The sequence below is a fragment of the Notechis scutatus genome, chromosome 6 (assembly GCF_049901735.1).
Source record: "Notechis scutatus isolate UNSWTSFEM ecotype Mainland chromosome 6, rNotScu1.2, whole genome shotgun sequence".
Classification (NCBI taxonomy): Eukaryota; Metazoa; Chordata; class Lepidosauria; order Squamata; family Elapidae; genus Notechis; species Notechis scutatus.
Window position 1 is genome coordinate 65,224,793 of NC_142014.1, and position 24,728 is coordinate 65,249,520.

General features: G+C 42.3%; 1 protein-coding gene across 1 annotated transcript in view; it reads left to right on the forward strand.

Annotated features, from left to right (window-relative positions):
* Positions 1-24,728, forward strand: part of OVCH1 (ovochymase 1) — a 60,945-nt gene that overhangs the window by 24,331 nt on the left and 11,886 nt on the right. Inside the window, exons 14-23 of the mRNA XM_087969070.1 lie at positions 588-656; positions 1,887-2,067; positions 2,663-2,735; positions 9,533-9,728; positions 12,831-12,985; positions 14,343-14,496; positions 15,750-15,851; positions 18,039-18,177; positions 19,094-19,233; positions 19,922-20,056. Of these exons, the coding sequence (XP_087825196.1) occupies positions 588-656; positions 1,887-2,067; positions 2,663-2,735; positions 9,533-9,728; positions 12,831-12,985; positions 14,343-14,496; positions 15,750-15,851; positions 18,039-18,177; positions 19,094-19,233; positions 19,922-20,056 (1,344 nt within the window). The remainder of the gene's footprint in view (positions 1-587; positions 657-1,886; positions 2,068-2,662; positions 2,736-9,532; positions 9,729-12,830; positions 12,986-14,342; positions 14,497-15,749; positions 15,852-18,038; positions 18,178-19,093; positions 19,234-19,921; positions 20,057-24,728) is intronic.

Genomic DNA, 24,728 nt, shown 5'->3' on the forward strand with positions numbered 1-24,728 from the left:
CCAGACAGTTTTACATCAGTGAATCTGATTTTATTCTCATTGATGAAGACAAATATACTTGCCCTAGGATAATGTTGCCGGTTCCAATCTGCAGACAGTACAGGATAACAAAAACAAGGACAAATAGGCTGAAAAACAGCTTCTATCCCAAGGCAGTAACTCTACTGAATTCTACTGTATAGTGCAACTATAGTGCAGTATTAATGCAACATCAGGGGTTTTCAATATTGAATTCTATACATTGAGTATAGAATGTGAATGATGCAAGTTTGTGTTTATTTTCATAGTCATAATGTACACTGAATATCGCATTTAATTTCATTGTACAAGGTGCAATGACAATAAACTAAACTAAACTAAATTTTGGGGTGGGGAGAGAGAATGTATGTATGTATGTATGTATGTATGTATGTATGTATGTATGTATGTATGTATGTATAAGATCCCAGAGAAGAGAGGATCAGAAAAATAGGAATAAGTTCTATGAGGGGAGCAATGAATACTGAACTGGGTAAATTTGACTCTTTTGTGTTGAATGGTTGAGAAATAAGTTTTTGCTGAACGAAAACTTCATTTCTTTTTTACAGCAACATCTAATGCTGAATATGAAGGTGTACTCTCTATATCTGCTTTTGAACCAAAAGACATCCCACTGGGTAAGCAAGTTCCTCAAGGATTAATTATAGCTCTGCTCTTGGATTTCCTAGGAAACAACCTGAATATGAAAAGGAAAAGATTACTAAAGCCCAGCAGCCCTACCTTTAATTTGACTTAGGCATTTCCTTTCGGTGTTGTTATTATAACATCAGTCTGCTTTATTCTTCATTCATAAAATGATACGGGAATTGGGAAAACTCCAGGTTGTAACTTGTAACGTTTCCCCTTCTAACTCTGCTGAATCTTCCTATCATTATTGCTGTCTTCTGTGCATATAAAGAAGCTATTAAGAAAAAGAGTAATTAACTTTACAATATCTTTTGACAGATAACGCCAAAATTTGTCTGTCTGGAAACATTCCCATTTGAGTTGTCTGTTGTTTCATGCCTGAAGGTTTATGGATTCTAGGGTTGCCCATTAGGAACATAAAATGTGCAGTGGCTGTAATGATTACATTTCAAATGTTTCGTTTTTGCATTTGGCAAAGACTGCTAGAGAAATTCTAAGGCGCTCTAAGTTTTGTATGGACAAAAGTAGCTAAGCCTGGATCCTTTAAGTCTGATATGCATCGTTAAATGCAAAATGTTATCATATGAACATAAACATATGTTCTAGATCAGTGGTAGCTAACCTTTTTGGGCTCCTGTGCCAAAAATTGTTGCTCATGCTCACTGCCAGCACTAGAAGGCAATGCGCCTCCCCCACACCCCCTACACATGTGCACACAATCCTCACCCACCCACCCCTGCCTCCCCCTTACCTGCACTGCGCCTCACAGCTGATTTTCGGCCGGTTCGAGGCCTTTTTCGGCCTCCCAAAGGCTTCTGCAGGCTTCTGCAGGCTTTTCAGGCTGAAAACTAGGCCTGTTTTGTCACTTCTGGTATTTCCAGAAAAACAGGACGTGATGAAACGGGCTTAGTTTTCGGCCTGAAAAACCTGCAGAAGCCTGTAGAAGCCTTCCTGAAGCCTCTGGGAGGCCGGAAAAGGCCTCAAACTGGCCGAAAATCAGCCATGAGACGTGTGCATGTGCAGTGAGGTAAGTTTGCCTGCAGCTCATGTGCCGGCACAAATGGTTCTGCGTGCCATAGGTTCGCCATCATGGTTCTAGATCTATGGGAGGACAAATGATGATTATAAAAACTTGAAACTTCACTTGCCAGGCAACACATTATTGAACCCTCCTGAATGTCCTCTAGCATTTGGTTCCTCTTCTCCTCCTTTTGCTACAGATATCTGTGGTTTCCCCCCCTTTGGTCCTCAGAGGCTGTCAACACATATCATTGGGGGAGAAGAAGCTTGTCCTCACTGCTGGCCCTGGCAAGTGAGTTTGCACTTTCTGGGTGATTATAGGTGTGGAGGTGCCGTCATCAATTCAACTTGGGTACTCACAGCCGCTCACTGTGTAAAGATGTAAGTACAGATGTAAGATGTTAAGCTGGGCAAAGTAGCCTTTTGTAGATGCTGGTTATTTGGAATGAAGTAGATAAGATTGAATTTAGACCTGGAGAGTGGTGCAGTAGCCTAGAGGTGGAGCTCTCGGCCTCACAATCAAAAGGCTGCGACTTCGATCCTAGGCAGATATTTCTCTCCCTGGGCACACTGAGAATATATCTGCTGAATATAACTCCGCATTGGCCACAGGAAGGGTATCCGTCCATTAAACGCTTTGCTAACTCCATTCAGTTGCCCAGACTCCACCCGCAAGGGATTATAGGGCCGTTAGATGATGATGATGATTGAGTTTAGACCTGGGAAGAATACTATTATGCTTCAGCTTCTGCAGGGTCCTGAAACATTTTGGATCATCTCTGCAATTTAATTCATTCTGCAGAGTGGTTATGAATATAATGAAGACATCTCAGCTTTTACACAAACATTCCTGGGATTTGTTGCAGGAACAAGTTAAATTAAATAAGTTAAATTGAAAGTTAAAATACATTTTTGTTGACATTTTTCAGTTACATAAAAACATGATTTAACAGCAATAGAGCACTTCCTTTTTTAGAACAAATAATCCATCATATTGGACTATTGTTGCTGGAAACCATGACAGAATACTGAAAGAAGCTGCTGAGCAGGTAGAGAAAAACTTAGTTCTATGTATCTTTTTTCTCATCTGTTTTATGCACGTATGGTTCTTGGTTCAGCCCCTATTCAGCACCTTCAGGTATGACTGGGCAAATTCTTGCAGAGCAGAGAGATTGCTTAAACTAGTGAGGAGAGAGAAAAAGAAAACAGAAAACAAAACAAAATCCAAGCAATCTCTGTAGGTAATCTTTATTGTGTCTGATGCATTTCCATCTTCACCACCCACTTGCAGAACAAAGAGATTGGAGAAGAAGGGATTACAAGAGAGTAAGCAGGCGGACAATGGAAAATACACTGAGCTGTTTGCATAGTGCACTCATGGTTCCTAGGCCTAGTTCCTAGCTCTTGTAATCCTCTCCTCTCCAATGTATTTAAAAAAAACACATTACTTTCCATCTCGCTAATTGTTCTGTATTAACATACTCCAAATACTGACTTCTGATTGGTCCACACGTACAGCATTATGATTGGTCAACTAAACAGCAGGGATTGGTTCGCTAGGAATCAACCGCGATTGGCCGAGCCGATCGCGGGAGATTCAAGGACCTGTCATTGGCCGGCGAGCCGCGAGCAATCCCTATATGAAGGGCTGCCGCGGCTCCAAGATCTTGCACAGATCTATACATGAAATAAAGAGCTTGAAGTACACTGGTCTCGCATCTCTTTCGTACCCGATCTAACACTAATCATACCAGAGCCTGGTATTAAACTGATGACAGCTCAGTGTATTTTCCATTGTCCGCCTGCTTACTCTCTTGTAACCCCTTCTTCTCCAATCTCTTTGTTCTGCAAGTGGGTGGTGAAGATGGAAATGTATCAGACACAGTAAAGATTACCTACAGAGATTGCTTGGATTTTGTTTTGTTTTCTGTTTTCTTTTTCTCTCTCCTCACTAATCAGCCTGCTCATCCTCCAAATCAGCCTGCTCATCTCCTACGGACAAGAGGAGGAATTCTGGAATGAGGTCATCTGCCAAGATGGCAGAAAAAAGCAGAAAGAGAAGTGGATTGGAATCCTCATCTCTTTCTTCTTTCTCTCTGGCCATTTTGGTGAGGATGGTGTCGTGTCCGGCGCAGGAAGGAAGCTCGGAGTCAGTGACAAAGTTCAGCTCTTTATTGTGCTCCAGTACATGCTTGGGGAAAGGAAGGAAAAACCCCGGCTTTTATTTCTAAGCCGCGCCCGCTGCCAATGACATCGTTGAATCTCCCGCTCTTGGCTCGACCAATAGCGGGAGATTCTTAACGGACCAATCCGGGCGGCTTGCCCGACCAATCCGGTTGCCGCGCGCTTTAGCCAATCGCAGCGCGGGTTTGCAAGTATGTTAATTCTTTGTACAGAACACCCCTCCCCTCTTGGTTCGTTCCTCACGCAACGTAGTCCCGTAAGTAGGCGGGGCTCCGTACTTGTCTACTGGACCTGCGCAGGTCAGTTGTTTCCTGGTTCCCGCCTGTTCGGTCGGGGTTTTTGTTGCTCTCAGTCTATTTGATGGAATCGTCTGGAGTGTGGGCCTGCTGCTGCAGCTCCTCCCGGTCTACCCGGGTTGGTCGAGCTGCGGCTTTTGCCGCTCCCGCTTGGTCTTTCCGGGCTGGTCGAGCTGGCTTGGCTGCTTTTCCTTGGTGCGGCTTCGAGTTGGCTGATATCTGGTGAGTATAGTTGGTTGTGTTCTATTCTTTCTTGGTCCCCTGTATTTTCCCTCCCCCTTGGTTAGTGTTAATGGGGTTGTCTGTGTTTGCTTGCGTGTCGGTTGTGTTTTTATTCGAGATCTTAACTGATCTATGTGGCGTTTCCATGCTTGTCCGTCCGTTGTTTGTAGTCTGTATGAATGGGGACCTGTTATTTGGGTTATAGTTGCCGGTACCCATAGTGGGTCTCCGGTAAGGTTTTTGCGTAGACTGCATCGCCTGGTTTAAATGCCCGGTGTTTGCTTGATGAGTCCGGGGCTTCTCCGGGTTGTATGTGGGGTGCAGTCTGTCAAGTGGGGACCTTAGTTTCCTCCCCATCAGTAATTCTGCCGGGCTTTTGTTTGTTGTCGTGTTAGGGGTTATATGTTGTATTAGAAGCAGTTTATTTATTTTTTCCTGTATATTCCCGTGCTCGATTTTCTGGATGGTTTTCTTTGTGAATTGGACCATCCGTTCTGCCCTACCGTTGGCCGCCGGATGAGCCGTCGCTGTCAAGGCGTGTCGTATGCCCTTTTCTGCTAGGAATTTTTCGAATTCCAGCGAGGTGAATTGGGCCCGTTGTCCGACACGACGACATCAGGAAGGCCGTGGGTCGCGAACAGTTTATTTAGTACCCTGGTGACGGCTTCAGTTGTGGTGGTTTCATGTCGCCACCTCCAGCCAATTGGAGTAAGCGTCCACCGTGATGAGGAATGTGTGCCCCCTTGTGGGACCGGCAAAATCTATATGTACTCTAGACCATGGTCCCCTGGGGTCTCCCATTCTAATATTGGCGCGGCAGGGGATTTGGTCTGGTTTCTTGGCAGCGTGAACACCTGGCCACCCACCCTTCAATTTCTTTGTCTATGCCTGGCCACCACGCGTAACTTCTGGCCAAGGCTTTTGTTCGTACGATGCCTGGGTGCCCGTCATGCAGAAGTTTTAACACTTTCCTCGCAACTTTCTGGTACGACCACCCTGTCCCCCATAACAAACAACCTTTCTGTAGCGATAGTTCGGTTTGCCTGTTTCTGAAGGGTTTGAATGATTACGTTGTCTTTTTCCGCCACCCTTTCTCTACCCAGTGCAATACCTGCGCCAGACGTTTGTCTTTATTTGTTTCTCGGGCAATGTCTGACGCGGTTATGGGCAGATCGGGTAGCGCCTCTATGCTGAGGGTGGTTGTCGTGGGTGCTGGGTCGTCGTCGAGGTCGGGTAATGGTGAACGGCTTAGTGCGTCTGCATGGGTGATTGTCTTACCGGGCGGTGTATGAGCCGGTAGTCGTAAGCGGCGAGGAATTCGGACCACCTTGTCATCCTGGGGGATATGATGTTCGGTGTGGCCCTGTTTCCCGCCAGGATTCCTAGCAACGGTTTGTGATCTGTGATAATTGTGAATCGACGGCCGTAAAGATACTCGTGGAATTTCTTTACGGCTGCGACGATGGCAAGGGCTTCCTTGTCTAGTTGGCTGTAGTTTCTTTCTGGCTTGCTAAGTGTTCTTGAGAAAAATGCAATGGGTGCTTCTTTTCCGTCCGTTAGGGTATGGCTGAGGGCGGCACCGACGCCAAAAGGTGAGGCGTCGCATGTGACGGTAAGGGGTAGAGTCTCGTTGTATTGTATGAGGACGGCGTCCGAGGTTAGCAGGTCTTTTGTTTTCCTGAATGCGGTTTCCTCACGCGTCCCCCAGGACCATTTTGTTGTTTTATCCAGTAGCCTATGCAAGGCTCCGCCATGTTGCCTTTTGGGGTAAGAGCACGTTATAAAAATTGAGTAGTCCCAGAAATGCCTGTAACTCTGTCTTGTTTTTGGGGGTCGGGGCTTCCTTGATGGCTTTTACTTTGTCCCTGGTCGGGTGGATGCCATGTCGGTCTAGGAGGTATCCCAGAAACTCGACTTTCTCTGTGTAAAGTTGGCATTTTTCCTTTTTCACTTTTAAACCGCCCCTTTGAATTTCTCTAGTACTTCCCTTAGGCGACCCTCTAGTTCTTCCCGGTTGGTTGCTGATACTAGTACGTCATCAAGTAAGGGACCACCCCTTTTATTCCTTGTAGGAGTCTCTCCATGAGGCTTTGAAAAATCCCGGGGCCACGCTGACTCCAAACTGGAGTCGGTTACAACAACGCCCCGGTGGGTAACAATAGTCTGTGCTTGGCGGTTTCGTCATCGACCGGCAGCTGCTGATAGGCTTGTGCCAGGTCGAGCTTGAAGACTTTGCCCCCAGTGAGTGAAGTAGATGTTGCACGACTGGGACGGGGTATGCGCTTTGTTGCAGGGCGCAGTTGAGGGTGGCCTTATAGTCCCCACAAATCCTTATTGACCCGTCTGGCTTAACTGGGGTGACTATTGGGGTCTCCCACCGGGCGTGATCAATTGGCTGCAGAACCCCTGTTTGACGAGCTTGTCAAGCTGCTCGCCTATTTTCCCCCAAGCGCGAAAGGCACCCGCCTCGGCTTTAGGCGGATGGGGTTGACGTTTGGGTCTAAACTGAAAGAGATAGGGGGTCCCGGTACTTGCCTAAGGTGCCGTCGAATACTTCCTGGAAGTCCTTAGCCAGCTGCTGTTCCCAGTCGGTTTCCTCAGTGCGGTTTATCCTGGTGACCCCGATGCCCAATGGTGCGAACCATTGGAGTCCCAGGAGGCTTGGTCGGTTCCGGTCCACTATTGTGATGGGAAGTTTTGCGGTGCGGTCCTTGAAGGCTACGTTGAACTGTCCGGTCCCGATGACGGGGATGCGGTTCCCTTGGTAGTCTTTGACTATCAATCTTTGGTTCTCTAGCTCAGCCTTGTGGAGATTTGGTACTAGTCGCTTGATTTCTTCCCAGGCGATCATGGAAAGGTAGGACCCGGAGTCCACCTCCATGCGGCAAAGTTCGCCCTCGATGCTTACTTCCACGTAGACCTTACGGGTATCGTTGGTCTCGGCGTGGCCAATTGTGAGTGTCTGGTGGGTTTCCTCCTCTGTTGGTCTCCCCGTTTCGTCGGCCCGGCTGTCCCTATTCCAACGAGTGTCGGGTTGGTGCTCTCGGTTCCTGGGGAGGTGTTGTCTCGCTGCCGGTTGCTCGGCTCTCGGCGTCGGGGCTGTAATTTTTCCGAAGCCGGCAGACTCGGGCGATGTGGCCCCTCTTGTTGCAATTCCGACAGGTCGCGTCGAAAAAACGGCAGTCTGCTCGGTAGTGGTTGCCCCCGCACCCCGCACACTGGGTCCCCGACTTACGACCTCGTTGGTCTCGGCGTGTCTGGAGCCGATGGACGTCTTCTTCTTCTCCTTCGTCTGGGGTGTCCGAGGCGGAGTCCAGGTCGCCATGGTGTGTGGCGGTTTCTCGGCGGTTAGCCTCGGGGTTGTCGGTGCGGTCCCCGTTCTCCGCTTTCCGTAGTCGAGCTGCCGATTTCTTGGTGGCTTCGGCGGCGGACGCTTCTGCCAGGGCGACATCGAGACTGATGTCCCCTTGCCATTAGGCGGCTTTTCAGCGCCTGGTCCCGGAGACCTAGGACCACGCGGTCTCGGAGGACGTCGTCTAGTTCATGGAATTCGCACAAACCCCGAGGTCCCTTAGAGCGGCTATGAAGTCGTTTATGCTCTCGCCCTGCCGCTGATTCCGCCGGTAGAATTCGTCTCGTCGGATGAGGATGGGCACGGTAGGAGCGTAGTGGTTTTTAGCAATGGCGCAAGGTCGGCCCAGTCCATCGTCTTTACGTCGGCGGGTTTGGCGAGGGCTTTCGCCATTTTGAACACTGCGGGCCCGCAGTGTGTCAGGAAAACAGCCCTTTTCTTGTTTCCGTTGGCATCCTTCAAGTTGTTACTCTCGAGGTACATCTGGAAGCGATCAGCGTACGATTCCCAGTCCTCGGCAGTCGGGTTGAATTGTGCGGGCGGAGTGAGGCCGCCATCGTGTTGGTCTTTGTCTTCCTCCGGACACGTGCTTGGTGGTTCCTTCTTGGATCCCACCTTCGTCGCCAGTGTCGTGTCCGGCGCAGGAAGGAAGCTCGGAGTCAGTGACAAAGTTCAGCTCTTTATTTTGCTCCAGTACATGCTTGGGGAAAGGAAGGAAAAACCCGGCTTTTATTTCTAAGCCGCGGCGGCCATGCCAATGACATCGTTAATCTCCCGCTCTTGGCTCGACCAATAGCGGGAGATTCTTAACGGACCAATCCGGGCGGCTTGCCCGACCAATCCGGTTGCCGCGCTTTAGCCAATCGCAGCGCGGGTTTGCAAGTATGTTAATTCTTTGTACAGAACAGATGGCATAAATTGTTCTTGCCGAATGCCCAAACCGATTGTATCCTGATCTGATCATTTATCATTATACTGAAGAAGGCTACATGAAGTTGGGTTAAGACTGCAGGTAAGTCATTCCAGCCCTAAAATCTCCAGAGAAACAAGTCTGCATATGTTTTGTTAATTCATGGAGGTTCGATAGCAAAGAACAAATTGAAACTTATTTTGTTTAAAAAAAATGCTGATTTGGTGTAACCACATTTTTTTTTCATTTGTCCTGGAAAAATAAACCATGATTTTTACATCTAAACTAAAAAAAAATTTTTTTTGGGGGGTGGATAACCTTGGTTGAAACTGATTCTAGCTTGGGCAACAAATAAAAACTTTCTGGCTCAGTGTTTTGTGTCAACAGCCCTAGCAGTAAATTTAAAAAAAACATATACACCTAAGAGTTTTGTCCAAAATGGCAGAATGGAAGTGTTATTGAAAGGAAAAGGGCATATTGTATGGTATATTTGTTCAGATGGGGATGCTGGCAGGAAGGAAGGAATTAGGTTGCAGCAAGAATGAAAGGTGGCCAATTTATATCTAGTGTGGGTTAAAATAAGGAGGTTCATAGCTTATCAGCCGAATGCAGCACTACGGTAGTGGTACTGGCAGTTCTTATCTTAATACATATTTGCTACAGCTTAAAAAAAGGATAGAAACAATTCTTGCTTGCAGGAGTATTTATTGATTAGGGAGAGCCCCGTAGAGGAAGTTGCTGATTATTTTACAAAGAGATGCTGGCTAAGAATGTAATTTATAACTAAACTGGTATTTCCCCTGCTCCTCTTACCCCCAAACAGCTACTACTGAGTGAAAAAGGCTGGATACTGATTCTATTGATTCCATTCTCTTGATGCAGGTGAGAAGAGTCGAGAGCATTACAGTGCATCCGGCCTTTGATGTTGCAAGTTATGATTCTGATATTGCCCTCATCCAGCTGCAAATGCCTCTGATTTATAGTGCAGCAGTGAGGCCTGTATGCTTGCCAAGTTCCATGGACCTGTTGCCGTCCTTTGTGCTTTGTACTGTAACTGGCTGGGCAAGTTTCCAAGAAGGTTAAGTCCATTTTCTTCCTCGAGCGCCACTGACACTGTCGAGGCTCTGTCTCCACTTTAGCTAAAGCTTAGCAAAAATAGGAGAGGACCAATCTAGAACTATGGAGAACTTTCCTGACTGTGAGAGCAATGGATATGCAATTTTAAAGAAGAGATTGGACGGCCATTTGTCCAGAATGGTGTAGGGCAGGGGTGTCAAACTCCATTTCATTGAGGGATGCATCAGGGTTGTGTTTGACCTTGGAGGGCCGGGTGTGTGTGGTGGGCATGACTATGGTGGCCGTGGTCATGGTGGGTGTGACACGGAACTCATGTCGGGGTTAGGGTTCCTGAGATTGTCCCTCACTCTCATTATAATCTTCCTTCCTTCCTTCCTTCCTTCCTTCCTTCCTTCCTTCCTTCCTTCCTTCCTTCCTTCCTTCCTTCCTTCTCTCTCCTTTCTTCATCCTTCTCCTCTTTCCATATTTTTCCTTCCTTGCTCTCTTTCCATCTTTCTTCTTTTTCTTTGCCTTTCCTCTTTCCTTTTCTCCTTTCCTGCCTCTTCTTGCATGCTCAAATGCAAAAGGAGAAAGGTTTTTAGTTTAGTTTTGATGGTCCTTTGCTGTTTCCAAGCCGCCCCTGCAGGCTGGATCTAAGCACCCTGTGGGCCACATCCGGCTTGCGGGCCTTGAGTTTGACACCCCTGGTGTAGGGTCTCCTGCTTGAGCAGGGGGTTAGACTGGAAGATCGCCAAGATCCCTCCCAACTCTGTTATTCTATATTCTTATATTTGTTTATGGCTCGTTTCGATAGTAATCTAGCCACATTCTGTCTGGACGTTTGCTGCAGAATCTAACTAGAGCAATTCAGATTAAAGCAATTTAGATACCTGTGATTTACCACCAAATCCTGATGTAAAATTTGGCAATCTCCTTTTATGGCTCTTCTCCATTTAGAGCAGTGATTCTTAAACTGCGGGTTAGGGCCTAAGGAAGCAATTTGGAGATATCCTGAGGGGTGATGGAGCCATTTGTAATTGCTTGTTTTGTCAGTTGAGGACTCTTGACACCAAGACACTTATGTAAAACAAGAGTTTGTTTGTTTTTAATGGGAATAATGACATAATTCAAGGCCAATAAAAGGAATATAAGGTCAAACCACTTTAAGAAGCACTGATTTAGAGGCACACGCCATGACATTTAATAAAAAGAGAGATTCTGCATTTTGAGATCAATGTACAAATAGCGTGAGACACCACACACATCCTAGGTAAATATATATTAGAGGTACGAATATTTGATTTGGGAATTCAATTTGAAAATGCATCAGTTGAATCGCTGAGCCAAATCAAATCTTTTAATCAAGTCAGCAAGTTTATTTATATCAACTTGAATGCACTCAAATCAATTTATATAGCTTTTATACCCATGCAGAAATGTTTATTCTGTAGCGCTTTGGAATTCACAATCAAATGAACCTATTCTTAGAACTAGTTTTTCCCCAAGTCCCAGTTCCCTGGAAAGCATTTTATTTGATATACGTATTTGATATATTCTTTTGATATTTTTTTTTTAATTGTGAGTTGCTCGGAGTCACTATAGAGTCAGGTGGCCCTGAAATTGAAATAATAAATGTATTTTGAGATAGAAATAGAGAATATGAATTTTGCAAAAGTCGCAGTTAATTCTGTGAAATAACTGTGAAATATGGTATATGACTGGGATTGGGTTTTTAATTGGCCACTAATATTTTCTAGATGGTTTGAGGTAGGTAGGTGCTCTTGATGTTCATCACTAGAAACATGACATCTTTCTATATAGTATGAATAAGTTTTAAACAGCAAACTGCTTTGTGGTAGCCAGGAAATTGTCCTTGGGAATGTTGTTAATAAATCAGGCAGATGAGAAAAAGAATGCTTAAATACAAAACTCTTAAGCATCAGGGGCCAAAATTGAGGATGGGAGTCTCTTCACACCAAGATAATTTGATCCTATATTACAATAGCAGTATAAAGCTAGAAGGAACTGGGTGCCAGATTGTTCTATGCCAGGGATCTCCAAACTTAGCAATTTTAAGACTTGTGGAATTAAGTTCCCAGAATTCCTCGGCCAGCCATGCTGACTGGGAGATTCTGGGAGTTGAAGTCCACAAGTCTTAAAGTTGCCAAGTTTGGAGACCCCTGTTTTATGCCAATGTTTCTTAAACTTTTTGGTCTCTCAGAATCAATTCCCCCTTTTAAAAGTTATAGAAGATTTCAAAAGAGCTTTCATTTTGTTTCATTTTATTTATATGGGTTGTGTTTATCAATATTTGCCATATTAAAAATTAAAATTGATTCATTTGTAGAATATTTATTGACTCATAGTAGCAGTGTTAAACCTATAATTAGATAAAATATTTTTCATGAAAAAATGTGTTTTTAAGAGATTAAAAACTAGTACTGAGAATGGTGACTCTATTTTAAATATTTGCAAATATCTTCAATATGTGGCTAAAACTTGTGATTTCATGGATCCCTCATAGGGACTTGGGGAAATGGTTGGGTTATCCGAACATACTTGTTCTATACTTTAGCATCAATGACATAGCCCATTTTCAGTTTCTGATGCAGTGTTTTTCAACCTTGGTAAGTTTAAATTTAATTCAACTTCTAGAATTCCTCAGACAGCTATACTGTTTGGGGAATTCTGGGAGTTGAAGTCCACCCATCTTAAATTGCTACTTGTCTTAAACTGCTAGTGTTGAGGGAAAAAATATTCTAATACAAGGATTACATGACTTAAGGAGGTAATAGGGGCCCATCTAAATTTGGGTAGGCAATGTTTTGGAATTCAAATTCTTTCAACTCCAACTGGTATAACTAGTAGGAAGAGATAGCAGGCCATTTTGTTCGAAACATCTGGATGCTATCAGGTTGAATATTCATTATTTGGACCAAACCATCAATAGACCTTATCTCTTTTATTGCAGCCTCTTTTTCTGACCTATTTATATGCTTTTAGGCCTAACCCTGATGTGGTCCATACCTTAGTAATACATTCTGAGCAAGATTTTCCCCCTAGTGCCTAGTCCATCAAAGGGGAAAAATGCATTATTCTGAAATATTCTTCTACTGTTTTATAGTTGGAGGCCTTGCTACCCGTCTACAGCAAATGCATGTCCCACTGGTGGCCAATGATCTCTGTGAGCAAAAGTACTACTTTAATCATCCTGGAGGGATCACTCCTCAGATGCTCTGTGCTGGTTTTGCATCTTTGGAAAGCCACGATTCCTGCCAGGTATCAAGAGAGCAGACAAGAAAAACATAGACTGAAGCACAGAAGGGTAAACTAGAATAAGAAAAGTATGCTCAACCTACCAAAAGTGGATCATTTGCATCTTATTTTATTAAATAAGTTACAGTTATAGACAGGGGTGGGATTCATCAGGTTCACACCAGTTCAGGTGAACAGGTTGTTACCCCCCTCATCAAAGTGTTGTGTTGCAATGGAGAAATGGGCAACGGAGCAGCTGGTGTGAGGGAAGCCTTCTTTCCCTCCTTCTTCTCCCTGTGCCTCCTCCTTCTCTCATGTCAGCTGCTCCGTTTTCTGTTTCTCCGTTGTAGTGCGGCACCAAAGATCCACTTTGATAGTGGGGGGGGGGGATGTAATTTAACAACCGGTTCACGGTCAGGTTGGCTGTCACGGGAGGCTTGTCCCACATGGAGGATGGAGATAGGCCATGTCTCCCCCAACGGCCAACCTGGCCCTGGGTGAACCGGTTGTTAAATTATTTGACTCCCACCACTGGTTATAGACCAAAGAGGATCTGTAGCTTATAGGCTGAATTTGGAACTCTTTCACACTTTTTCAGGAAGGGAAGAATAATAGATTGGGGATTGGGCCATCAGTATTGTTCATGGGATATAGCATGATTCCTTTTGGGCAGCTACTTTACTGGTACCAACAGAAGAGGATACTTGTAGCCCAGGGTTGAACTGTGGGGTCTCTGAACTTGGTGGGGACTGGGGTTTGCTCTTGTTTTTATATACTAGTGGCTTATCCTATCAGTGTTGATGGGATTGTTCTTGGTGGTCTCTTGACTGTTAGGCTGTTGTTTACTATTAGCTGGTTTATTTGTGTTGGTAGATCCTTGATTGAGGTATTTTTCACTTGTTCTGTTGTTAATCTTGATATTAATATTTGCTTTTATGGATGTTGATAGTTTGTGAGAAGGATTTTTGAGAGGGTTTTTTGTTTCCTTTGGGCTTTTTGATTGTCTCTTTTGAGTGGTATGTAGATCAAGGAACAACCAAGCACAACACTGACAGGGCAAGCCACTAGTGTATAAAAATAAGAGCAAATCCCACTCTGTTCTAGCACTGATGATGTTATCCAGTTTGGTAATGAAACTTCTGCAAGAAAACCACCAAGCTCAAAGACCATCAAGGACTCTTCTGCTGTTGAAAGCCATAACTCTGTTACACAGATCTCACAGCCATTCTCTTGACTGCCCTTGCTGCAGCTCGGCTTATGAAATGCCATGGAAATATTATAGGTTTAGACATGTGCATTAAAAATATAAATATAAAGCAGCATCAATGTGTTCTTTCTTTACGTTTAGCAAACTGTGTGTGTTTGTGTGCATGTTTTTCAGGGGGATTCAGGTCTGCTGCTTTGCCAAAATGAAAACAAGCCATTTATACTCCATGGAATTGCTAGCTGGGGTGTGGGCTGTGCTCAACCTAAGAGACCTGGTGTTTATTCAAGAGTGAGTGCTTTTTTTGACTGGATTGTATCCATAATTAAAGGTAAGCATAATTGTATATGTAATTAAAGGTGCCCATGGTCTCTGTTTGGTTCTAAATGCTAAGCAATAATGCCTTCTGATCTTTGAGCAGAGGTGGTATTCAGCAGGTTCTGACTGGTTCTGGACAACCGGTAGTGGAAATTTTGAGTAGTTCAGAGAACCAGCCAATCCCACCTCTGACTGGCCCCGCCCCCATCTATTCTCTGCCTCCCGAGTCCCAGCTGATCGGCTGGGTCTTCTTTGGTTGCCCTGCACAGGAGAACGGAGCTGAAAAGCAGGTTAGTGGGGTGGGGAGGAAATGGGATTTTGCAGTAACCTTCCTCTGCCACACCCACCAAGCCACGCCCACAGAACCAGTAGTAATTTTTTTTTTGAATCCCATCACTGTCTTTGAGTGGCATCATCTGCTTGGATTAGAGCAGGTTTCCCAAAGTGTGAGGGGTACTCTCCTTGGAGAGGTGCAGGCAGGCTCCAGAAGAGGTTTGAAGATTTTTATTTTTTATCTCTTTATTAAAAATAAAGTTTCATTATATTGTTTTCATTGTTCCTTTATCTTCATTTTGGTCTTTGGATTATTAGGGGAGGTGGGCACATATAGATTAAACCAAAGGAAGGTCTGATGACAAAAAGTTTGGGAACTTCTAGATTTGAGCAAAGCAAGCAACATTTGAATGTATTTTTCCAATTCCTTAGAATGTCAGATTTGTTTTTTGCTAGCACTCAAGTTAGCACAAGTTTACTGTACTTGTAAGATTAGCACAAACATGTGAAAGATGTAGGCTTCGGTATAATCTGAGGAAAGGAGCTTTGATTGTTTGATTTCCCTATTTAGGCATCTTTTACCCCTTTCAGCTAAGGCCCGGTAGAACCATTGGTGTAGATCAGTAATCAATACAAGCACTCCTGAAAGTTGTATTATTATAAAAGATATGTAATCAAAAAGGAGATAGTCAGGAAAACAAGCCAAGTCAGACCCCCCCCTTTTAAAACATTATTTAACTTTGTTCAGTATGCTTACATCTCATTGGGATTAGCACAGCTAATTTTATTTTATAGAAGTTGTGGGAGCTCCAAGAAAAGATTGTGCAGCCACTTGTACAGGATGCAATAAAGTCTCCTTCCTTGGGCTGGGGGTTGGACTAGAAGACCCCCTAAGCTCCATTCCAGATCTATGATTTCAATTTTTTTAACAGCTCTTATTGCTCTCTCTCTCTCTCCCTCTCCCTCTCCCTCCCTCCTCCCTCCTCACAATAGAGAAGGGACCAGCAGAGATGCCAATCAGTAACACTGGTCTTGAAACCTTAGTACAGTCATTGGAGTCACCTATGAACCTTCTACAAGCTGTTGATGGACAAGGTATATAACATCAACACGCCTGATACCATACTTTGCCCTTTTGTAGTGCATTTTAATAGTGTTGCTATTCTAATACCTTAGAAAGCTATGTTAACTATTCTGTTAATTACCAAATTAATGTGTTTGGAAAGTGACACAAAGGCAAAGGCTAAGTAGTTATAGATATTTCCTGATTGCCACATATAACATCACTACTTGGAGAGCTGCTTTGATGGACAATTGTTTTCTGGATGAAATTCAGAATGATGTTTGTATCAGGGTTCTGGCGATAGCCCTAATTAAATCATGAGCCTCAAGCCAGGCTTAAAAAAAAACTTAAAATATTTATTAGGAGCAACATGCTGGCATTAACCTAAATGAAGCCAACTCTGGCATATGTAATTCACAGTCACTTGTGACCATGTTTCCCCCTCCCCCCTGGGTGTATCATAAATCAGATTCTCAATGAAGCACATTCACGGGCTAGATGTCATCAATCATATTCTCCAATGAAAGATTTTCGAGGCCAGAAGATCCGGTAGCCTAACTATAATCTTTTTTAAGATAATGGTGGAATGTACTTCTGGTTTTACTGCTGTACTGCTCCTTCAGATTCCACCCCCACCCTTGTTTATGGCAATTTGAAAACAGGCACAGGAATAGTTTTATGAGTTGACAGTTTGTCAACTTTTAAATTCCTTCATGGCTCAAGACTCACAACAATGCCTCTCTACCTGATAATATCTGGTAGAATGGATTCCATTCCTTTGCCCTGGAAATGTCACCTATAGGAACCATGGAAGATACTCCTTCTATACCCAGATGGCTCTGACTCCATCAGGGTTTAGGAAGTCCTTCAAAATCTGGGAAGGGACTTGTGACCAGAAGGATGTGAATCCGATCGTGGAATTTCTTGGTTTAATTGATTTAATTGATTAATATTCTGGTGCTCTACATGGGACAGATAAGCTGTTACTATTGATCATCTTTTTCAATTTGTTCTCTTTGTATAATTTGGGCTTGACATCACCTAGAGTTGTTTGTGACAGCTACATTAGTTGTAGAATAGAATCCAAGAAAACGTGATTCTACTGAATCCGGGCAGAACGGATGTCCTAGGAATTTCTCATTGGGAATTGTTGAGACTGAACTACAGTGAGGGCAGGTTCTTTAGGGGAAACTACGAGAGCCATATTGATATAAAAGCAGCCTAAATATGAAGATAGATGCATCATTTTTCTGCCATAGATTTTTTAAACGACATGACAGAAAATTGAGTATTATTGAGCGGGCTCAGAATCACTCCTGTTGCTATTTTTTCCAATCAGAATTTTTCCTGTGGCCTCCATGCTTTATGACCATTTGTGTGAATTTATTCCTTGCAGGGTGCCCACCAGAATTCATTCTGGATAAGCCCAGGGGATTTATCCCTTCCCCTTGTTGCTCTGCAGAGTACATTGAAGATGTACAGTGTTGGTGGATGCTTCATGTTTCCCCAGGAGGAATGACAAACCTTGTCCTAAATCATCTATTATCTTTGCTTAGGCATATCTTTTGCATGTGTACTTAAAATAATCACCCTATGAATATGCTTTGGGTACCATTTAAATTATGAAATGATTTCAATTTAACAGTTCACTTGGAGTCATTTACAACAGTGATCCCCAACCTTTTGGCGCCGCAGCCCGGTACCGGCATCAGCTGGGCGCCGTGGCCTGGTACCGGCATCAGCTGGGCGCTGCCATCTTTTTTGATGAAAAAGTGCTTCCGGTGACCTCACCGAAGCACGTTTTCATCAAAAAGATAGCGGCATCAGCGCCTCCAGTGAGCTTTTCTGGGTAGAAATGGCCCGGAAAAGCTCACCGAGCGCAGCGCCGCCATCTTTTGATGAAAACGTGCTTCCGGTGAGCTTTCTACCCGGAAAAGCTCACGGAAGCACTTTTCATGAAAAAAGATGGCGGCGCCAGCAAGCCAGCTGCCCGGTAGGAGTTATTCCGCGGACCGGTACTGGTCCGGTGGTTGGAGACCCCTGATTTACAACACAAATTGGGGGGGCGGGATATCGTAGGTCAGAGGTCTCCAAACTTGGTAACTTTAAGACTTGTGTCTTTAAATTGCCAAGTTTGGGGACCCCTGTCCTAGGTGCTGAAGAGCCCTTGACAAAACAGCCACCTACAGCATTTGCTGCTTCCTTTCTTCCTCTTGTAGGATCTAAGATAGGAGTTACCCTCAAAGAATCCAATGACTTGAGCCAGCAATTATCCTCTTGCAGAGATGTGGTCCTTACAGCCCGGGAAGGAATGATCCAGACTCCGGGTTTTCCTAATGACTATCCCAATGCCACCAGGTAGGGTTATGTCTTTCTTTTTCTGACCTGTAGAAATAAAGTTTTGGTTGGGGGATCCAGTTTGCATGTGACAGGATTGTCCAAATCAATACTCCCCAAATAAGTTGGTCTTTAGTTCCCCTCATCCAGACCACTTTGCGCTCATTTTCACCATCACTTTTCCACTCAGATAAATGACTCGTGGTGATTACACTATTATGACTAATTAGGCTTAATTTTGTACAGCTCTTTAATGGATTTAGAAATATTTTCTTCCAACTCTCTTTTCCCCTTCTGCTTTATAGTTCATGATTATTTAATTTAATCTTTATTTTTGCAATGTTGGGGGTGGATTCAGAACAACAGAGTTGGATGGGACCTTGGAGGTCATCTAGTCCAACCCTCTCCTCAAGCAGGAGACCCTATATTATTCCAGACAAATGGCTGTCCAATCTCTTTTTAAAACCCTCCAGCGATGGAGCACCTACAATCCCTGGAATCATTTATACTCTCTAGACCTTGTCAGGTTTAGTAAAGCAACCTGGAAAGGTTTATATGTCTTCATGGTATGATGGTTAATTCACACGTCAAGATTAACCGACAGTTCCTCAGTCAATTAATAATGAAAAGCTATGGCTTATACCCTCTCCAATTTGGGATGTCCAGATTTTGTACTTTAATTCCAGAATCATCCAGTTAGAAAGCAAATGCTAGAAATTCTGGGTATGGAAACCAGCCATTTTTAGGGCTTTGAGTGGGAGGTTCTTTTATTAGGATGATGTGAAGGGATACCACTTTTCAGCACCCTCTTCAACCAACTCTCGATGCAAAGAAGTGTTGAGAATGGCAGCTTTAATACACAAAGAGAAAAAAAAAGAGAGAAAAATGGTCCAGTGCTTAGGTCTAAAACTTTCTTATTATTGATTTATTGCTCCAGTTGCCACTGGAGGATTGTTGCCCCATTAAATGTCATCATTCGACTGGATTTCCTGGACTTTGTGTTTGAGAATTCCTTTCCCAAATGTCATGGCGGACTTATACTGTATGAAGGATTTGGACCTACAAGAGAGATGCTTGGTGAGAGATTTAACATTACAGATTGCAGTAAGGATGGGTTCCACTCACCCTCTGTTCAGTGGTGGAATTCAATTTTTTTTACTACCGGTTCTGTGGGCGTGGCTTGGTGGACGTGGCAGGGGAAGGATACTGTAAAATCTCCAGTCAGAGGTGGTATTTGCTGGTTCTCCGAACTATTCAAAATTTCCGCTACCGGTTCTCCAGAACTGGTCAGAACCTGCTGAATACCACCTCTGGGGACTGGTAGTTTAATGTGTTAAGCCCATTCTAGTTGAATCAATATTGGTAAATTTACCGCTAATTCTTTTCCACAAGGCACCTGCGGACAAATATAGCAATGATTAATGAATGATGCTCTTTGTTGAAAACATTTTCTTTCTTCTTTTTTATGCAATCTATTTTAATCTGTTCAACTGTTCTACTATTTTTATAATTTTCATTGAGAATTGGATGTTTATATTTTTTAGTTTTTGCAAATGTTAAATTAGATCTGAATTGGTTGTAATGATGTATAAATATGAAAAATAAATAAGTATTGCTTGTGGCTTTTGAAGGTTTCCTTGCTTTCTCAGAGGATTGTCTAGAGATCATGAAAAGCCGGTCTTTGAGAAGGAATAACTAAAAAGTGAAAATTAATGAAACCAAAGAGGCAGAATAGTCAAATTTCTTTTTTATGTATGTCCGAAAGGTAACTTCTGTAATGAAACTCCTCATTATCCAATAAAGTCACGAACCTCCATGCTGATGCTGAACTTCACTTCTGGCCCAGATACAAATATGAAAAGTTTTGCTCTTGTCTACAAAATCCAAGAAACAGAGTCAAGTAAGTAGAAGGTTTTGCCAGACTTTGGAGAAAAGGAATAGGTGCAAAATAAAATAAAATAAAACTGGCCCAAAATAGGAGATGCATATTTTCTTCTCAATGGGGAATGGAATTCAGATTTGAATGGCCTGTTGTATTTATTCAGTGACCTATTTGTATTTAGGTTCCCATCTGAAGTAAATGAAATAACACAAACATTATATCCATCCAGAACCAAAAAGGAGGCTGTCCAGAAATTTCTGCATGAGTTATTGCTCTGGCCATGTTCCATCCCATCAATAGTCTTGGGGAGTGTGTGTTTCACTGGGTGTGATGTGAACAGGTTGAAAGATATCTAAAGGTAAAAATAAAGATTTCTCCTATCCAGTCATGTCCAACTCTAGGGGGCGATACTCATCTCCATTTCTTAGCTGAGGGAGTCAGTGTTGTCTGAGATGCTTCTGTGGTCATGTAGCCAGCATGACTATATGCTGAAGTAGCACGGAATATTACCCTCCCACCAAAGTGATACATATTTATCTACTCGCATTTGCAAGCTTTTGAACTGCTACTTTAGCAGAAGCTGGAGCAAATAACAGGAGCTCACCCCATCCTGTGGTGCTTGGGTCTTGAACCTGGGCTGTCAGCTGACAAGCTCAAAGTCTTTAACTGCTGAGCCATTGTACCCCCAAGAGAGATCTACAGAGGCTACAAAAACATAGCAGAATAATGCATATTTCAAAGACGAGAATCTATCTATCTCTTCTATCTCTTCGTAGACAACTGTTCTAGTTTGGCAATCTCCAAGCTAGGAAATATGCCTAAATTAATGATGTATGAATACAAAAGAAGTGAGCTCTATTCACTACATGCTCAACTTTTCCACCCCAGAGCTAAGCAGTTTTAATTCAGAAAAGCTCTCTTCTTGCCCTAAAAGAATAGACTCATTCAGTGAAGCTGAATGATGAAGTAGGACAGGTTAAAGGAAGCCCTTATTCACTTACTACATGAGTAGGCGTGGAATTATTATTATTATTTTTTGTTAGATGCAGCATGAGTATTTACTTGGTTGGTTTTAAAGAGGACTTAGATCAATTCATGGAAGATAACACAGTTAAAACCTATTACTCATAAATATTTTTTCCCTACTGCCTCCAGTGTCATGGGTGAAATGTTTTTAGTATTAATTACTTTAATACATGCCTCATAAAGTTCTCAGAGGATGTTTGCTTCCTGCAGGAACAGGATTGTTATATTTAATTATATTATATTATATTTAATTATATTATATTGTAATTATATTATATTATATTATGTTATATTATATTATATTATATTATGTTATATTATATTATATTATGTTATATTATGTTATATTATATTATATTATATTATTAGTATATTATATTATTATTATATTATATTTAATTATATTATATTATATTTAATTATATTATATTATATTTAATTATATTATATTTAATTATATTATATTATATTATATTATATTATATTATATTATTATTATTATATTATATTATATTATTATTATATTATTATATATTTATATTATATTTATATTGTTATATATATTGTTGTGTATTATTTGTGTACATTGTAGAATCCTTAGTTCAAAGTAATGATGGACCCTTCAAAGTTATTTACAGCCTGGTTTCAAAGTTTTGACATCAGCTTCCCCCTTGCAGTCCCATGTCCATATTTTGGATACTCAGCAATCACTGCGCATTTATGGTCCTTTGCAACGCCCTGGAGTCATGCAACAGCAATTTATGATGGTTTCGCTGGAAACCAGTGTTTATTCCCTGACAAAAATTGGCCCATAGCGAACAATGGATTTACTTAATGACCACGGCATTCACTTAACAACTGCTGTGAAAAATGCCACAAAATTGGGGTCTGGTTATGTGGTGACCTGCTTTATAACCATCACAACTTACATTCATGAATGCCAGGATCAATTATGGTTGTAACTGAAGGACTGCCTGTATATATGTGTGTATATGAGTTGTGTGTTAGCAGAGTATAGGAATGAAACAGTTCTCTGGTCAGAGACCAAAAATAATTTTCTTTTTGAAAGACTGGAAACCTTGTGGGGACTTTTTGCTGAAAGACAAAAAAAAAAGGATGATTAATGGACTTGAAGATTCAGAGTCATGAGGTAAAATGAGGGGGTGAGCAAATTTGCAAAATATTTAAGAGGGAGAAGGGACAATAAGATTGTAATTATCTGTTGAAAAGAAGGTCAGAAATCATTTATCTTAACTTTAGTTTTCTTTTTTCTGTTCTTGCACATTTTTTTCTATAAATTTTAATAGTTATACGTAAATCTCTACTTGCTGAACCATCAACTACCTTTGTTGGTTAGTAAATATAACTATATATTTTATATATATATATATATATATATATATATATATATATATATATATATATATATATATATATATATATATAAAATATATAGTTATATTTACTAACCAACAAAGGTATTGATGTTCAGCAAAGAATTTACGTATAACTATTAAAATTTATAGAAAAAATGCAAGAACTGAAAAGAAAACTAAAGTTAAGATAAATGATTTCTGACCTTCTTTCAACAGATAATTACAATCTTATCTTTGGTTATTCGGGTTTCTCCGCGTAAGATTGGAAGTATCTAGGCAGCGTTTGATGAAGTCTCATTCATCATCTTCAGGCTTCTGTCTTCAGCTCTGTGCTTCACTCTGAGAAGCACAGAGCTGAAGACAGAAGCCTGAGATGATGAATGAGACTCATCGAACGTTGCCTAGATACTCATCTTAGCTGGAGAAAACGATAACAAGATCACATACAAATACCCGAGAACCTCAGAAAATATATATATATATATATATATATATATATATATATATATATATATATATATATATATATATATATATATATATATATATATATATATGTTTTCTGAGGTTCTCGGGTATTTGTATGTGGATCTTTGGTTATTCGGGTTCTCTCCCGCGTAAGATTCAAAGTATCTAGGCAACGTTTTGGCGAGGTCCCACTCGCCATCTTCAGGCTGGTGCTTTCGGCTTAGTGCCAGTGCAAGCAGTGTGTGACCGGAGCTGCCATCTCTCTATATATACAAGTGGTGGGGGATGGTGTGCTGGGCTGGTTGGCTGTGCTGCAGCCTCTTGATTGGTTGATGGAGTTGATGTTGGTATAATGGGCTGTGTAATGGCCTTTTGTTGTAGAGATATCCTGGATCTTGTGCTGTCATCTCCTGGGTCGTTAGCCTCTTGTGTTTTAACGGCTTGGGTAATGGGTTGTGTGATGGGCTTGTGAGTTCTTTTGTTGTGGTATCCTGGGTCTTGCGTTGTAATCTCCTGGGTCGTTTGTGTTTTGATCTCTTTCGATTAGCCTCCTGTGTAGTAACAGCTTGGGTAATGGGTTGTGTGATGACCTTGTGAGATTTATTGCTGTGGTATCCTTGGTCTTGTGCTGTGATATCCTGGGTCATTTGCTGTGTTGTGACTTCTTGAGTTCTTGAGGTGTAGTTTCTTGAGTTTTCTGATGTGATGTCCTGAGCGGGTGGCTGTGATGTAGCATTTTGGGTTTTTAATATGGCTTTGAGTTTGGGGTCTGGGTCTGTGTTCGTTTGGCTTCGAGTTCGTGGTGGGTGCCACATCTTCATGGTGGGGTCAGTTCGCTTCATGTATGGTTCAGAGGAGTTTGAAGTGGGTAGTGATGCAGCTGCAGTGCGGCTTCTGGTCTGTGGTCGTGTCTCATCTGTGTGGGTGTGAGTCTGATTTTACGTGGAAGTGTGGTGGTGGCATCTTGTGTGGCCCTCATGGGTGTGAGTCTGGTGTCATTTATCATGTTGGGTACTCGTCTGTTCATGAGGCGGGTTTCCAAATGGCTGGTAAGCGGGAAGTGTCATCTCTTTTATTCATGCTGTGTGGGCGTTTTTCTATCTCTATGGCTTCTCTGATTATTCTGCTGCTGTGGTGTTCAGTTTTGGCGATAGTTCTGGTATTTTTAAGGTCAATCTCATGTCCTGTGGCTTTGAGGTGTTGGACCAGGGAAGAGGTTGGTTCTTCTTTTCTCAATCAAAAAACTCAATCAAAAAAGAAGACCCAACCTCTTCCCTGGTCCAACACCTCAAAGACCCAGGATACCACAACAAAAGAACTCACAAGCCCATCACACAACCCATTACCCAAGCCGTTAAAACACAAGAGGCTAACGACCCAGGAGATGACAGCACAAGATCCAGGATATCTCTACAACAAAAGGCCATTACACAGCCCATTATACCAACATCAACTCCATCAACCAATCAAGAGGCTGCAGCACAGCCAACCAGCCCAGCACACCATCCCCACCACTTGTATATATAGAGATGGCAGCTCCGGTCACACACTGCTTGCACTGGCACTAAGCCGAAAGCACCAGCCTGAAGATGGCGAGTGGGACCTCGCCAACGTTGCCTAGATACTTTGAATCTTACGCGGAGAGAACCGAATAACCAAAGATCCATATATATATATATATATATATATATATATATATATATATATATATATATATATATATATATATATATATATATACACATATATATATATACATATACATATACATATACATATACATATACATATACATATACATATACATATACATATACATA